Below are 16,787 nucleotides of genomic sequence, written 5' to 3'. Positions count from 1 at the left end.
AAAGGACTACTAAGGGTACAAATACAAATCCTCATTAAATGAAAGCTCCTGAATCTCAAAATCTAAATAAAAACTTAAGCCTTTCCATCAATGGATACTTTCTTATTTATAATCAAAATTCTGCCTGGGGTAAAATTAAAATATTGTCTTCCTATAATAAGCTCAAGCTACAAATTTTATACATGATAATTAACCATCAACAATTTAAAAGACTATTAAGATGTTTATAATTTTAACTCCCACAATTAAAATCTTACTTATTTTCTTCTATATTCTTAACATATTAATATTTAAAGTATTTGATAACTATCTTAAAGCTTTTCCACTAAATGAATCCAATTATAAGTAATTTTCTTACCCACTAGCCTCTGGAGGAAATCTGACGATAACCTTTCCCATCTCAGCTCCGGGAAGCTCAACAAATTTCCCAACATCTTGCTTTTTCTCAGGTGCCTAAAAAGCAGAACAACAACAACAAAAACAGCTATATGGTAAGTGGAAAACCTTTAAATCCTAACTTTACTACACAAGCCTAATACGTAAAACAGATCAAAGCAGAATGACTAGCTGGGAAGAGGACCTCTTCTACTATACTCCACGATATTTCTTCCTGCAGAATTAACAAAAAGGCTCTACAGAACCCAGGACTTGATGGTCACAACAGTTCAAAACCAGAGAACAGAAGATTTGAGAGGAAGAAAAGATGGCACAGCTATAAAATAACGAGATTTTAGATACACACTGGATGATTCATCGCCTTTCAGACATATAATTACAAAAATTAAGGCTTAGGATAGGCAAGCAGTTAAAGACAAACCAAGACTAAATAGTGGCAGATTCTTCCAAGAATATTATTCTTTATTCATGAAGAAAACAAACAAACAAATAAACCTATGAACAAGAATAATCTTCTTTTTAGACCTAGGATCTCAGACAGACAAGATGTCAGCATTAAAAATAATTTTAAAAGCCTTACCGCTTTAGCTTTGGTTGTTGAAACATTCCACTTGGTACCTACTGACCGGAAGGCCTGCTGGGCTTCAAGAAAGCCAAACCAACGTTTTACATGAACTGGAGCTTTGTTTTGTTCCAACTGGTCCTGCCATGCAGTATTTCCTATTAGCAAACATAATTTTAAAACCATTCAATAAATCTGAAATTTCAAAAGCAAAGTTCCAGTCTTGGTTAATTTCAGTAAACGAAATGGCTTAAAGCTCTGCTTCCATGACATTTTAAAATCTAGGTGTACATGGAAATGATTTCTAATACTTTTAACATATTTTACAGAATTCACAAAAATTAATTAAAATTTTTTTCATATCAGTTCACTGAAGTGAATACCAAATCTTGCCCTCACCACTGCCACAGACCCACTACGAGGCCAATCCTGCATGTCATAATTAAGGAAAAGCTTTAAGTAGATCAACTAGAGAACAAAATAAAAATCAAGAGGTAAGTCCTCTCTTCAGATGTAATATCCAAAGTGGTGCTGAAGGAAAGTTTATTTAACTCTTTAACATCACAAAGCTACCTCTGTACGACACTGTCTTCCTTTCATGAACATTAAGTCAAAAATCACAATAGGCAAAAATATCATAAACCGATAGATGAAAAGTTCTAACTAGGAAAGGCCTTCATTTTGTGTTGGTTATAAAAATTTAATTTGGAGAAAAGGTTAAGTCACAGAAAAAGTACAGAGGCTATTAAAAAACCCCCACATAATCCAGGTTTAAAGGATGATAAAACATTTTGGTACATTTGTTTCAGGCTCTTTTTTTTTTTTTAAGAAAATAAGCTAACAGAATTCAAGTCCTCTTTGTATCGCGCATCAATCCCATATTCTTACCTGTTCCAAACTAGTCACAGAAGATGGAAAAAGTGACTTCCCAGAGGAACAACTCCAGGTGACCCCACCCCACCCCCCTCACACACTACTGAGCAATCAGAGACAACAGGAACTGCAGTAAAGTAACGGCTGAGATAGGAGAGCGGCCGACATAAACAGGATGAGGAACAAGGCCAGCTCCAAAGGCAGGACAGGAGCTGTGGTAGTAAGACAGGGTTAACCTCCAGGAACAAGGAGGTCATTCCTTCGTAAGAAAGTCCTAAGCGACTGCTATTAGGTAGAGAGAGAGATGTTCATCTATGGAGAAATACACGTCCTTCTTATTCAGCAAAATATCAAATAATTAAAACAGAACATTCTTCAAGAAAAATTACTGATACCTTTTAGGGTGGCCCAAACACATAAATCTGCTAAGCTCAGGGAGTTTCCAACTAAGTATGTTCTCAGAGATAGACAATGATTAAGCTCGTTGATTGCAGAAGTAAACAAATTACATGAAGACAATTTTGTAGCACTGAACTCCAACCAGTGATCAATCTGTGAAAAGAAATGCATCCCAAGGTTTAGATTTATTAAACAAACAAGCAAACAAATGATCTCAGGGTTAGAACTATGCCTATCTTATCTCGATTACAGAATTTACCATTGTGTACATTTGACTGTGATTGCCTGGGATCTAAACTGGCACTTAAACGCATTTTGTTGTTATTTTTCTATGCTTGCTTTTTTTTTTCCTTTTTTTTTTTTTTTTGCAGAGGTGTGGAAAGGCACTTGACGGAAGAAAAAGAGAAATAAAGACAGGAGTGCTGGCTGCAGAAAGGAACAACAAACCTGACCAAACCACGCAGACGGCATGGAGCTAAACAGATTCATCCACTTGCAGAATTTAAAAGTAAATGCTTGGTAACTATTCAAGGCATTTTGAATTTTATAAGATTTAGGAAAGTTAGAACTGAATACAAAGAGGGAGGAAAGCATCTAAAGTGCTGTATTGAAAGTTAATCTACCATTGCTATAATTAAATAAGGTATATACTTAGAAAGGAAAATGGGATCCAAACTATGCGTGTGACCCTAGACAAACCTTGTAACTTTTCTAGGCCTGCTGCCTCATCTGTAAAGAAGCTGCATAAAATGACGGACACGGTTCTATCCAGCTATGAAATTCTAGGAATCTAGGCAGAGGAAGACAGCACGAAATGACTCAGTAGGACATGGTATGGGTTTAAAAGTTCAAATTTAGGAGCTAAGAGTCTTTTCCTGAAAATAAAAACAGATGCAAATTCCTTAATTTGTTCTATAACTAACATTCTGTTAATATCCTTAAATAGAATAATAGTCTGTAAGTCAACAATGAAATGAAGAAATTCTCAAAAGAGCAGAAGCCTAAATCAAAACAAAACAAAATACACCCAATGCGTTGTTCATTCCTTACCTCCGTATGTTCCATCAGGTTAGAACCATAGAGCCCAGCTGTAGTTGCAATTCTAGCCAAGTAGCGGAGTATGGAATTTATGTCCGTGAATACTACATTTCTAGAATATAAGCATGAGATAAAACAGTACTGTGGCACTAGCAAATCAGTCAGTCATGAGACTTATGAAGAAATATAAAAATATAAATTTTATAATACAGTAAGATATAAATATATATCATGTATTTTCTACTATAGTGAAAAAAATAGATCTAATTTGTTCTTTACTCTGTTTCTATCAAATTCCAACTTGTTTTGAAAAGTTCAGCTAAATCCAATAGCTCACTGCAGAGTAGACTATCTATATCATGTTTTATTCTTCTAATTTAGTTTCTACACGTCTATTCAGTGGTAAAAATATGAAAATATAATTGGGATATTGAGAATCAAAAGATTTAAAATAAATTAAGGCAATGAAGCCAAAGATATACTGTCATAATGAAGCTAGTTTTTTCAACTTCCAGGTAAAACTTGTGTAAAACTTTAATTTAAAAAAGACACAGACCCATAAGGAAAAAGAGACTTAGGAGAAGAGACAATAGCAATAAAATTTCAAAGGCTGGAAAGCAGATGGAGTTAACAGGTCTGAAAAAACTGATTCTTAAATGGATAGTGGACAGAGCTGAAAACCAACCCAATTTAAACTTTTTGAATCCTCGAAAGGATTACAAATCAATGGAGCCAGGTATCCTTGGAAATGAGTGAACTAGGGCTAAAATAAGGAGGACTGGTGAAAGCTTATTTAAAAATCAGCCAGAAACACAGATATCTCCAACCCTATTCTGCACAGCTGGCCTACTCCTCTTACCTAATCCTGAAAAAACCAGAGCCTTATTCTCTAAAAACCAAAACAAAGGAGTCTCTCACCTAGGGAGAAATCTGGCATAGTTGAAGTCTGGCTATTCAGGTAACAGGGAGAATAAAAGACTATGTACACTGGATGCTGAGATCCTCAGCCTTCCTCTTACCCTCGGCTCCCTAAATATTCTGGCACCTGCCCTTCCTCACCTTCCAAACAGGAGACTGAAAGTCTACTCCGGGTAGATAATCTGACCCACTCAAGAGGAAAAGAATGAAGGACACTAACATCAGAAGCTCCTTAAAACGGACAGCTCAGTCAGATCATCCCAGAGTAACGCTCAGCAGTGACAAGGCCACCCTGGAGTTCAGAACTTGTAAACGGCTTTTATCTCCCCGTCAAAATCTAGGAAATCCGTCAGGAGTTACCAAATATTTGAAGAAAGCCTTAAACTTGAAAGGTAGCAACCAAAATAAACACACAGGCATAACTGGGCACATCAAGGAAATAAAAACTTTAAAAATAAGTGAATAACTAAATTTCTTCTGAGTAATGAAAAAACCATACTGCCATCATAAAATAAGAACAGGATACTATAACCAGAAAATAAGTAGCAGAACTCTCAGATACTAAAAATATAACAGCAGAAATAAAAACCTAATCTAAAAAATGGGATGATAAAGTTGAAGAACTCTCCAGAAAGTGAAGAAAAATGAAGGAAACATAACTAAATAAGGTGATACTTGAAGAAAATAAGAGGCCTAACCCCAGCATCCACATAAAGAACAGCAAATGGAAAGTTATCAAACAAGAAAATTCTGAATTTCCAAAAAGAGAAGAATTTCTAAGTTTCCACTTTAAAAAGAGCAACCAAGCACCCAGCAAAACAGATGAAAAAAAGACTCAGACTAAAGCATATTATCGAGAAATTTCTGAATACTGAATCCCAGAGGAAGATTCCTACAGACTTCCTGAAGTCACGTAGAAAAGATAGCAATCAGAAAGGTTTCAGAAGGAGAACAAACAACAATTATTCCGCGGAAAAGTAAAAGCTGTATGATAGGCAATCCTAACGTGAGGCTCTGTAGTGAATACAACTTACAGGGTCCTCACAGTGTAAACACTGAATGGTGATCTAATCAAAATCATAGCACAACTACAATGGGAGGAAGGAGGACATGGGGAGTGGACGGCTATGTCTGTGTGAGTGAGTGTCTTCCCAAGTCCATCAGTTTACTATAGACCGTTTACACACATTTCAGAATCTGCATCCTGCTTGAGAATACCCTTGAAACCCTTTCAATTTGGTCCAGATTCTACTATCTGGCAAAGTATTCTTAGAAGAATCTGAAACCAGGTTGTGTTTTTTCCTTAGCTTCATTAAACAAGTGCTTTCCAGTTCTTTTTAATTCTTTTCAGTGGGTTCCAAAAGAAAGAGACAAGTTCAAGGGCACTCAATCTTCCATATATCGTGGGACGCAAATAACTCATTTTAATCAAGAACATACAGTCTATGTTCATCACAGAAAATTTTGAAAACAGAGAAAAAGAAAAAAAATCCACAATTCCAAAACCCAGAAATACATATTATTAAAAGTATTTATTTTTTCTATGTAGATATGTAATTTTACATTTACATCTTGCTTTTTTATTAACATTAGATTATGAACATATCCATCATTAGAAATTCTTCATAAGCCTCTTTTTCATAAATGCCTAATATTTCATGCTGTGGATTTACCAAATTTATTTTCTGTTACTACTGATTTTGAAGACTTCCAGTTTTCCACCAGAATGAACTATAATGGAATTAAAACCCCACATACACAAATCCTTCTCTACATTTCTAGCTTTTTTTAGACAGATTATAAAATACATGTGGGCAGATAGCTTGTTGACAAATTCAAGTCTCTGGATATAGTTCTTTTAGCATGAGGAAGAAAAGTACACTTCTTTCTGGAGACAATCTACCAATTAGCAAGTAAAACAAGCATACAACATTTAATTCTGAATATTTAAAAAATGCAGTTCAGTACTGAAAACAAAGATATAAAAGCACTTACTCAGATACACGAAGAATATTCTCTTTCCCTTCTTCAACAGAAATGCTGACGCTGTCTTTCACATGTTCTACTGCCAATAAAGCTCCTAAAAATAATGAAATGGAAAGATTCATCTCTCCTTATAAACAATGTAGCATTTAAAACTTGAATCATAAAGCATTAAGGATGAGTCAGCAAACCAATATTAAGTCCTGTAAAGAGTACTTTTTTCCCAGTAGTCTGTAGACACAAAGTATAGCCTCCTGGTCTTGGAGAAGTAACAAACCAGAAACCATTCCTTGGCATAGTCTGTTGTTTTGAATACATTCGGCTTCCAGTTAGGAGCAATGAAATTAATCTTTTCCTCCCTCAGGAGAAAAGAAGAAATCAGAATAGTGCCTTGCTTGTATAAAAGCTATTGTTAATAGTGTCAGAGTGATTACTATGTGGTAGGCACTGCTAAATGTCTTACCTTTATCATCATTTTTAATCTTTGTAGTAACCTTAAAAGGTAGGCACCTTTATTTCTGTTTTATAGAAACCGAGGCTTGGAGGGGGTTAAATAACTAGCCCAAAGTCCTTGACTAAATATGTGGCAGTCAGGATTTAAATGCAGGTCTAAGGGAGTCAGTACAGAACTCAAACTCTAAAATACAGTGTAATCTGCCTCTCAACACATCACACAGTTTATTAAATATTCATTAACTCTCTGCCCCTTAATTTATCTAAGATGGACAACTAGCATCCAGATTCTAGTTTCTAAATACCATGCTCCAAATGGAAGCAGGGCTGTGGCAAGGAAGGTACAGGCTAACCTGTTTTTATTATTTTACTGTGCTAGAAAGCAAGGACTCAAAGAATGATAAGAGATATGCCAAAGGGACACTGAGCTCAGCTTGGAGGGGCTCCCACTGGCAAACAGGGGCAATTTGACCACTAAAGTAATACCCTCAAGTTTTAGTGTGCCCATACCATAGAATCCTATACAGTGAATAAAAAGAATGAACTACTACTACAGCCAACAAAAGAGATGAACCTCAAAGAATTATCCTTGGTACCAAAGAATACATCTGATACGATTCAATGTATGAAGTTCAGAAAAAGCGTAACATTAGTGACAGAAAGCAGCTCAGAGGCTATCAGCCGCCAGAGGCAGGGAAAGGGAACTGACTGCAAAAGGGTATGAGGGGCCTTTCTGAAGTGAGGTGAATATTTTATTTCACTACTGTGGTGGTTACATACTGTTCCTATTTGTCAATCAATTTGTAACTTAAAATTGGTGAACTTTATTATATGAGCGTTTTAATCAATAAAACTAATTTTAAAAATAAAAAGATGCACTTTAAAAACAGAAAATGAAAAATAATAGAGTAAAACCTATTGAGTATATTTTGCTATGAATTTTTTTTTAATGAGAAAAAGATCTTCTCATAGAAAAATGCCAAGTAATACGTGTAGAAGGAATGACAGAATTGAAAGGTCACCACTTGGCACCATTTTAATAACAATTACGTTGGGCAGGAAGCATCAACGGATGCTGAAACCAGTGGGTGAAGCTTCGCTGGGGAGCGGAATGTTTACATGGTCCCAAAGCATCACCCCACAAAAATGCCCATCAATTGCAAAAGGGAAAACTCTGCAGTGGGGAAAGCTGTCAGATACCATCTTAAGTACTCAAGGTTAGACCATCAGTAATGGGAAAAATTCATACACCAATGAATGGGCTGCAACTGAAGAACAATGAATCATTTCTGTGTTTTTTCTGCCAAAGATGTGTAGCCTGAACCTAGCCATGAGGAACCATGAAACAACCTGATGAGGGGACCTTCTTCAAGCAAGTGGCCTGTAATCTCCAGAGAGGTTAAACCTATGAAAGCCAAGGAAAGACATAAAAACCATTCCAGATTGTAAGATACTGGGGAGACATGACAAGTAGGTGCAAGTTCAATCCTAGATCTTGATCCTTGCAGAATGGAGGTACTATTGGAATAATCAGTGTAGAAACATGAATGGGGTCTGTGCATGAGATGGAAGAACTGTATCAATGCGTATTTCCTGATTTTAATGGTCCTGTGAAACCACACAGTTTTCCTACTTGAGAGAGATGGACATTGGAACATTCTAGGGTGTTGCAGCATCATGATCTGCAGTATGCTCTCCAGTGGTACTGGAGGAATAAAAATGTTATTTTATTTTTGTACCTTTTTGAAGTGTGAAATTATTTTAACATTTAAAACAAAACATGGTGAACACATATAAAATAGGGAAATTCTAGCAATGCAATTTGGTTTTCTAAATGTTTCATCTAACTTTATTGATTATTCAAAAATGTATTTGAATTAAGTAACCGGGAACAATAAAGTAAAACACAAAAAGAGGAAGGAGTGAAGCAAATAGAAATATACATTCTATAACTGGTCTATAGTTCATAATGACAACAAATTTCTTTAAGACCCTCTTCCAAAATACTGACAGGTGTGGCTCTCAGTTTTATAATTCACTAAGGACACAGGTCTATCATCTTAGGGTGATTTTCTAATATTAGTAAAAACTATAGCTACTGAATAACTACACCGTGTCAGGAGCCTGATTTACAGTCTCACTGAATTCTGGAAACAACCATATGTGGAAGATATTATTCCTTGTTTCTTAAATAAGGAAACCATGGACGATGCCAAACAAGGAACTTGCCAAGGTTCCACAACTAGTTAAGTGGCAGCCAGAATGGACCCAAGTCTCCAGGAACCAAATGTCTTTTCTCTTAACCATGAGGTCAAATAATCGAGTGCTTTCCAACTGCAGAATCAAACCCATTTCTTTTAGAGTTCATCGATTTGTGTGAGGTTAGCCCATAATTATTAAAATCAAAGTGCTAAAACATTATCAGTTTTGAAAATATTTAAAGGGACTATTAAATTGTGTTTTTTGTTCCAAGAGATTCAAAATACCCTATAATGAGAACATAATGAGTAATTTCATCAGCCGTATGTGGCTGACTGTATCTAAAGGCCTGGGCTTCTCACACATTAAAAGTACCTGTGAGTCTACATTAAGAAATGCATTAACAAATACGAGCTCAATAAACTGCTTAAATTATTTTGTGCAATGTACCAAAGCAATTTAAAAAAATAACCTTAGCTACGTTGAGAAAGCAAACGGAATTTAAGATGTATCCGATGACAAGTCCGATCTTTTTTTCTCTGACGTTTACTACATCCATAGGATGTGTAGTAAAACAACCCCATCAGTCCGCAGTGCACTCGAGTGTTCCAGCAATTACCCTGTCACCTTTAATTAAATACAAATGCAACCTCAGTTGAGTATTTTAAATGCTTCTACGAACCCAATGAAACGTAAAGAAAAGTTGAGTCAAGTGGATTGAAGATCTTTTCTGAGAAGAGGAAGGTAAAGATAAGTGGAGTTAGGGGGAAAACGCTAAAAGAGTGAGCTAAGTATGGGGACTTTAAGTTTTAAAACGTTATGTCTACGACCAGCTCTCGGGCTCCAGGGGAAACCATTTCAAAAACGGAGATGGGAGTAAGCTGGGAGTCATCCTTGGAGAGAAAGTCCGAAGCCAAGCCTAGTGTCACCCTGCCCTGGCTCACACCGTGCCCACCTTCACGCCCCAGACGCACCTGCCAGGGCAGAGGGCGAGGGGCGCGGGGCTACCCCGTGGACACTCCGCGGCATGGGGCAGGCCTAACCTCCAGGACCGCGACCGCCACTGCGCCAAGCCGGGGCGCGGCGACCTTCCCCGCCCTGCACCCTCCCGGGCTGATGCAACCCACACAGGTCCACGGCTCCGGCCCCTTACCCAGCGGAGGGTCTCCCGAATTCACCGTCAGACACAGCGTCCCCATCTTCACCAGTGTGACGATCTACCTGTCACTGCGCCCGCCTGGCCGCCCCAAACACCCCACGCTCGCCGGAAGCGAGAAGCTGCAACGTGTGCGCGAGCCTGACGCTGCCGCAGCCTTCACCCCTCCCCCGCGCCGCGGCCGCCGTCTTGGCGCACAGCGCAGTGCGTCATCGCTGCGCGCCTCCTCCGTCCCGCCGCCAGCCTGGGGGGCCTCGACCCCGCCCCTGGGCATCTTGGCCCTCGGGGCCAACGTGGCGGATGTGGCGTTCTACGCCGCACAGGGGAGACGGTATAGTGGACGACACTTTACGACACATCGTAAAGCAAGGAACCGTCCGCAGCGTGCCGGGCGTTCACCGGAATCCCAAAACAAAACAAGCAAACAGGGTGGTCTTCTGTTGGTATGTAAACGCAGAAAAAGTGCTGGAAGCATACAGGTCAATGGCCACGGTGACACTGGGGGTGAGGGAGGTTTTTCTAATGTTTACTCGTTGTTTTTTAAAAAATGTTTTCAAGAATTATCTTCATACTTGCTAATGGTGGTGAAAATAAAGAATTTACTTATCAAAGGCATTGCTTAAAGCCGTTACCCCAGTTAGCCTTGGCTCTGTTCGCCTAGGCTGTGCAAGCGTGCTTTTAGAGGGTCATCGGATTCCTGCTCTAAGCCTTGCGGTGCGTGTGTGCTCGCGAGTGCTCTGTAAGCATATTCCAAGGGCTGTTGTTACGCGCAAGGGGCCAGAGATAGATCACAAAAAACATCTCGACCTCATCACCCCCTCCACCGTCTCAACCTCCCAAAGACTTCTCTGTTTTCACTAGAGAGTGCCACTTAAGTTAAATATGAGACTTGAGTGCTTAATGTAGCTATAGAGGCGTTACCTGTGCCTGTCCCAGCCCCTCACCAAAGACGGCTGCATCTCCAGAGTAGGCAGGGCACCCGCAGCGGAATAGGACCTGTCCCCTTACCCCTACCTTCCTATGAGAATCTATAGGGATGGGTTTCATAATCTCATTTTACCAAGTTTCCAGGTAATTCTGTGCACAACAAACTGCCCCCCTCCCCTTTTTTGGAGTTGAACAAGCTGGATGTATTGCTCATTGCACTGAGGAAGCACACATTGTGGGGCATCTCACCAATAAGGAAGGATTTATTACAGGATTTGGGCTTGTGGTAGGTAATTTGGGGAACAGTTCAAGAAAGGGGTTTTGCTTTGGATGGATGCTGCCAGGAACCGGGAGCAATTGTGTGGTTGGCTATCTTAATAAATCCTACCTAGTAGGAGGGAGGAACAAAGCAAGGCTCAAGCTGTGATTGGTACAGCAGCAGCAGACACTCGTATTAGCCAGGACAGGGGCATGTTTGGCTATTTTTGTGGCTTGGACAATGTTCACACTTTGTCTGTGTTCAGACGGTGTTACGGCGTGGTCTTGTCTTGATTCATCACAGTCACAGCGGGGCCTTGTCTGACGATGTTCTGTGAAATTGTTTATGTTCAACAGGAGAATGCCGAGGCCCAGCTGTGAGTGCCAGGCCAGCTGGCTGTGGGGCTGCTTTCCTCTTTCTTAACAATAATGATTGCAAACCATTGTGTAGCACTGTTCTGAGCGCTTTATATAAGCGAGTTCATTTTTTCCTTCCAACAACCCTACGAGGTGTATACTGATAGGGTATTACCCTATTTTCCAGATGAAAACACTGTTTTTACTTGCCTAGGAAGCACTAGAACTGAGATTCAGTTGCAGACGGTCTGGCTCCAGAGGCTGTGCCCTTACCACACGGCTCTGAGGGAAGGGCAGACTCCCTGGGTTCCAGTCCTGACTCCACCATTTCATTTCCCAGCCTCGTGACTGTCGGCAGGTGGCCTAACCCTTTTGAGCCTCAGTCTGCTCATCCATTAAACAGGTCCAATAAGAGTGCCTGTTACACTGTGCCTTTCTGCCTCTCTTTGTTGAAATCGATTTCTCTTCTGAACACTCTGCTAACTCTCCAGATTATTTTTTGCTGAAACAATATCTTAGATGTCATTGGATTCCCCATAGTGCCAGGCACAGAGTACTTCCTACTCTGTCATACTTGGTACCAGGAAAAGGCCACAAAGCCATTGATTGCCAGGGGAGTGGGGGGAATGATACAAAATTTACTTTGAAAAATATAACTAAGAATTATGAAACACAATGAAAATGAATTTGCATCTTCTGTCGTACAAAATGTAAGTGTTCTTGCAACTATGTGTTAATTCTTAGAACAAAGAATAAATATTGAATGTTTCTTTTTATTGTTTAGTTTTTGCTGAGCAAGAGCTCTGGACTAGGAGCTAAAGAGGTGTCCTTACGGAAGGCACTACCATAGTGCTGGAAAGTGCTTAAGAACAAAACTTTACACATTTCTGCCTATTAGTGACTCACTAACAAACGAGAATCGATTTTATTCATTCCACTTTGGGGCAAATGCAGGAATGTGGGCTTGCTCTTCAACCAGCTAGTCTGAGGGATATCAGGAAACCAGGTCTATAAGAAACTTGCAAAATGGAAAACAGAAAGTCACCTGGGGTCTTACCAAGTTTAACTTGTACTTATTTACTTGTATTGCCTCATTACAGTCTAAGAATGATTCAATCCCTCAATTCCTTACCTAGAAACACGTGGTAATCATTTTAACTGAGGAAAGCAGATAATAAGAATATAAAAGGAAAGCGAAAGCAAGAGAAAAGCTAGAACACAAAATAGATGGCCTGAAACCCTATTCACCTTCTTGGGGATGAACTACAAAATTGGACTCAAAGCCAAGAGGAAAACTATTTACTATGTGATGAGGAAAGCACAGCTGTTCTCATACAGAGACCAGAATTAAATACAGAGACATTCTCAAGGTGCCTTATAGAGAGGGTGCCATAAAAGTTTCAACACGTTACAGTAATTTTGGTACATTGTTCATTCAACAAAATGTTTAAAGTACATCCCACGTGCCAGGCAGTGTTCTTCGTGCTAAGAATACGTATTGAACAAAAATAAGGTCTCTAAATTCATGGAGCTTACATTATAGTAGGATGAGGCAGATAATAAACAAGCTGATTTCATAAAATAATAAATTTTATAAAAAGAATAGAAGGATATGATGGAATTAAAAAGGGTGGAATCAGAGAAGGGGAACCTCAGATACAGTAGGCAAGGAAAGCCTCTTCTAGAAGGCATTTAGACTGAGCCCAGCCCAATGAAAAGGAGCCAGCCATTCATAGATCTGAATTTTGTCACTGGAGGGAACAACTTATTTATTTCTAAAAAAAAAAAAAAACACGTTTACATCCTGCTTTGGAGAATCTATCAAATGCGTATCTCTGATCCAAACCAGCCCGCTATTGTCACTAAGGTCTGAGCCCTCCAATGCCAAAACCCATGTCTTATTCATCTTTGGGTCTCCAGTGCTATGCACTGTGCTTGGCTTCTATAGAAGGTTCTCAATAAATGTTGAAGTGAATGAATGAGTGAAAGAATGAATGAATTTAAAGCAACCTATAATACACAATGCTAGCTCAATAACCCACCTTGTAACACATGTGTGAGGACTTTAAAGACATGAGTTAAATGTAAAGGGCCCATATGGATTTGTAAGGACTGGAGAAGGAATAATTTAGTCTAGTTCCTTATCTAATGAGATTCTTGATGCTTTAGTTAGAAATCAGTTCTTTGCAATTAAACTTCTATAACTCTTATTGGTCCCCCTGTTTCAATCTGCAGTTTATTTACAACAGAAAAAGATAGAAATTCAAAGTAAGTTTTTCTGTTCACCTCTTGCTATTAACAAACCACCATAAAATTTAGTAGCTTAAAGTAACACCACCGTTTTCTTCTATCATATTTTTGTGCATTAGAAATTTGGGCAGTCCTTGACTGAGTAATGAATAGAAGCCCCAAGTGATGTCAAGTGAGGTTATTTGGCCCCATTTAACTAGAGGTTAGAGTGTTTGAAGTTGCAAAAGGACTTTAGATCAGGTGTTGAGGTGGGAAGTCTGGAAGCTTGGGCTCAGCTGGACCCCGCTTGTCCACATTTTCTCAGGTCTTCTCCATGTGATACTTCAACAGGGTAGTAAGACTTCTTACATGGTGGCTGGCTACCCCAACAGTGGAGGTTCCAAAAGACCAAGACAAAACTGCAAGGCTTCTCCTGTTCTGTCTTTGGAAGTCACACAGCATCACTTCTAAGGCACTAGATTGGTGACCAATGAGTCACAGGACCCACCCAGATACAGAAGAGGGGACTAAACAAAGGCATGAATATCAGGAGGTGTGGTTCATTGGGGACTGGAGCAGATTGAATTGTGTCCCCTGGAAAAGATACGCCCAAGTCCTAGACCCCAATGGCTGTAAACGTCACTATTTGAAAATAAAGTCTTTGCATGTGTAATACAGTTAAGGATTTCCAAATGGCAGCCTCCTAGAAAGGGAGGTCTGATGCACAGGGGGAAAGGAGATGTGAAGACGGGCAGACACTGGAGTGGTGCAGCTACAAGCCAAGGGATGCCAAGGACCACTGGAAACTGCCGGAAGTGAGGAGAGAGCCGTGCCATGGAATGGATTCTCCCTCAGAGCCTTCCAAAGGAACCAGCCCTGCTAACACCTTGATTTTTGACTTCTGACCTCCAGAAGTGTGAAAGAATGAATTTCTGTTGTTTTAAGCCATGTGGTTTGTGGTAATTTGTCATAGCAGCTCTAGGAAGCTAACAGAGGGGCAAGCTTTAGAGACTAAACTTTTGTAGTAACAAAGTTTAAAAACTCTTCAGCGTCTTGACTGCATACAGATCTTTGTATTGTGTATGTGGTGGTGTCATTGAGACAGTTTTCTACTCTTGGCTGTGACTCTTACAGAAAACTGCAGAGAGAACTGTAATTATAAAAGCTGTCATATGTGCCATCTTCAGCAGATGCTAAAGAAAGAAAATGGTAATTGTGGATAACTTTTTTTTCTTCATAATAGCTGTGGAAAGCACTAGGAAAAAGTTTGTGTACCCTGTTCTTAAGTTGAAAGGGAATATTTTATTTAAAAAGATCTATAGGCCAAATTCTGCAGCTCAAAAGTTCATGTAAAAGAAAAGTTTGAGGTGAAGAAAATATGAATCAAAAAATGAAAAGCATGATAGGTCTTTAGTTTGACAGTACTAGCACAGGGCTCAGTGAACCAAACACCCGATTTGTATTTGATCTGTTTTATCAGTTCCGGAACTCAAAAAAGAGGACAACATTTTCTTTTCCCCTGTTGGTGTCTCATCAGCGTTAGGCCTGCTCTGTGTAGAGATCTGAGAAAATACTGCATTTGAAATTCAGAAGGTGCTTTACTTTAATGAACACCAAACAAAGAGCTACAACAGACCATGTTGAAGTCAGGAAGTTTCAAAAGCTTTGGACTGAATTAAAGAAACCCACTGATGCCAATGAACTGAACATTGCTAACAGACCCTGCGGAGAAATGCTGTATCAATTTCTTCAGGAATGTTTGGATAACGTTAAGAAATTTTACGTAGTCAGTGTGGAGTCTGCTGATTTTGTAAATGTTGCAGAAGCAAGCAGAAAGATTAATTCCTGGGTGAAAAGCCGAACAAATGAAAAAACTCAACGACCTGCTTCCCAAGGGCTGTCTCAGCAGCGCTGCCGTCCCGTCTCAGGTGCACAGAGTCCTCTATCAAAGGGCAGTGGGATCAGGACCTTGATAAAGAAAGTCTCCTGAAGAGGGAGAATTTTGGCTGAACAAGGATGTGAGCAAATCGGTGCAGACGATGAAACAAAGCAAGACCTTTCAGTTCACCTTCCTGGAGGGTGTGCAGGCCAAGATGCTAGAAATGCCATACGAAGGAAGCATGGTGTTGCTGATGGAAGCATAATTGATCGTGCTGGTAGGAACGTGACTTTGCTGCTGCCAAATGAAGTAAATGGCCTGCACAAGTTCAAAGACAAACTCACCAGTGAGAATTAATAGCCTGGGCAAGCTCACACAGGAAGAACAGGAGAGGCGTGGGTTTGCACTCAGTTCACAATGGAAGCGAGCCATGACCTCCAGGCCGTGCTGGGAGCTCTGGGGATGGTGGACACCTTCAGTCAGTAGGGGGCCGACTTCTCAGGCCTGACCAGGAGCTGTGGTGTCATGGTGTTGTCGATGAAAACAATCAATAAAACAATCAATAATAAGAATAGAAAAGAGGTTTATTGGACCCAAACCGAACTAGCCCGGAAGTCCAATTCCAGGATTACTCAGCAGCTGCTCAGGAGAAGCAGAGTTTTCAGCACAATGTTGCATCTTGTCAGAACGAAAAAGATTAAACAAATCAGAGATACATTTCTTCAAGGTTTCAAAAACAAGAACAAAAGCACAGGAAACAGACCACACATACACATACATCACGTACAGGAGGGTCTTGGCACCTGGGAAGGGAGTCTTGCCGTCAAAGGAGGACCAGAATCGTCATCCCAGGAAGGTGGGCCATTTGATCTTTCTTTTTAACATGGACATCCTTTACTTCTGGTCAGTGTGCCCTTTTCTTTAATAATTAAAGCAGATGTACAATGTATGTTTGATAGGCCACAAACAGGCTGTTTTAGTTAGCCCAAAAGTCGAGTTAACTCATGTGTAAGCCAGAATGACTTCCCTGTATCTCAGTCTATGAAAGTTTCATCCGTGTCTAAATCCTGCCCAAGCTCAACACGGAGGTGACTGAGGAGGGCACGGAGACTGCAGTGGCCACTGGCGTGGAAACCGTTCCAATGTCATTACCAATTTAT

General features: G+C 39.8%; 1 protein-coding gene and 1 long non-coding RNA gene across 4 annotated transcripts in view; one reads left to right on the top strand and one right to left on the bottom strand.

Moving 5' to 3' along the window:
- The window catches only part of EPRS1 (glutamyl-prolyl-tRNA synthetase 1), a 56,381-nt gene extending 46,214 nt beyond the window's left edge, over positions 1-10,167 (bottom strand). The window contains exons 1-6 of the mRNA XM_006198871.4: positions 9,975-10,167; positions 6,182-6,266; positions 3,281-3,380; positions 2,227-2,383; positions 977-1,116; positions 359-453 (exon numbers count right to left, since the gene is read on the bottom strand). Coding sequence (XP_006198933.1) covers positions 359-453; positions 977-1,116; positions 2,227-2,383; positions 3,281-3,380; positions 6,182-6,266; positions 9,975-10,020 — 623 coding nt within the window. The 5' untranslated portion in view covers positions 10,021-10,167. The remainder of the gene's footprint in view (positions 1-358; positions 454-976; positions 1,117-2,226; positions 2,384-3,280; positions 3,381-6,181; positions 6,267-9,974) is intronic.
- Positions 10,168-10,303: 136 nt separating this feature from the next.
- Positions 10,304-16,787, top strand: part of LOC140688768 (uncharacterized) — a 19,327-nt gene continuing 12,843 nt past the window's right edge. For all 3 annotated transcript variants that reach the window (XR_012063578.1, XR_012063576.1, XR_012063577.1), the window contains exon 1: positions 10,304-10,420. This is a non-coding gene — a long non-coding RNA (uncharacterized lncRNA). The remainder of the gene's footprint in view (positions 10,421-16,787) is intronic.

This window comes from Vicugna pacos, chromosome 23, assembly GCF_048564905.1.
Source record: "Vicugna pacos chromosome 23, VicPac4, whole genome shotgun sequence".
NCBI classification, from domain to species: domain Eukaryota; kingdom Metazoa; phylum Chordata; class Mammalia; order Artiodactyla; family Camelidae; genus Vicugna; species Vicugna pacos.
This window is presented reverse-complemented; position numbering and strand designations above follow the sequence as displayed.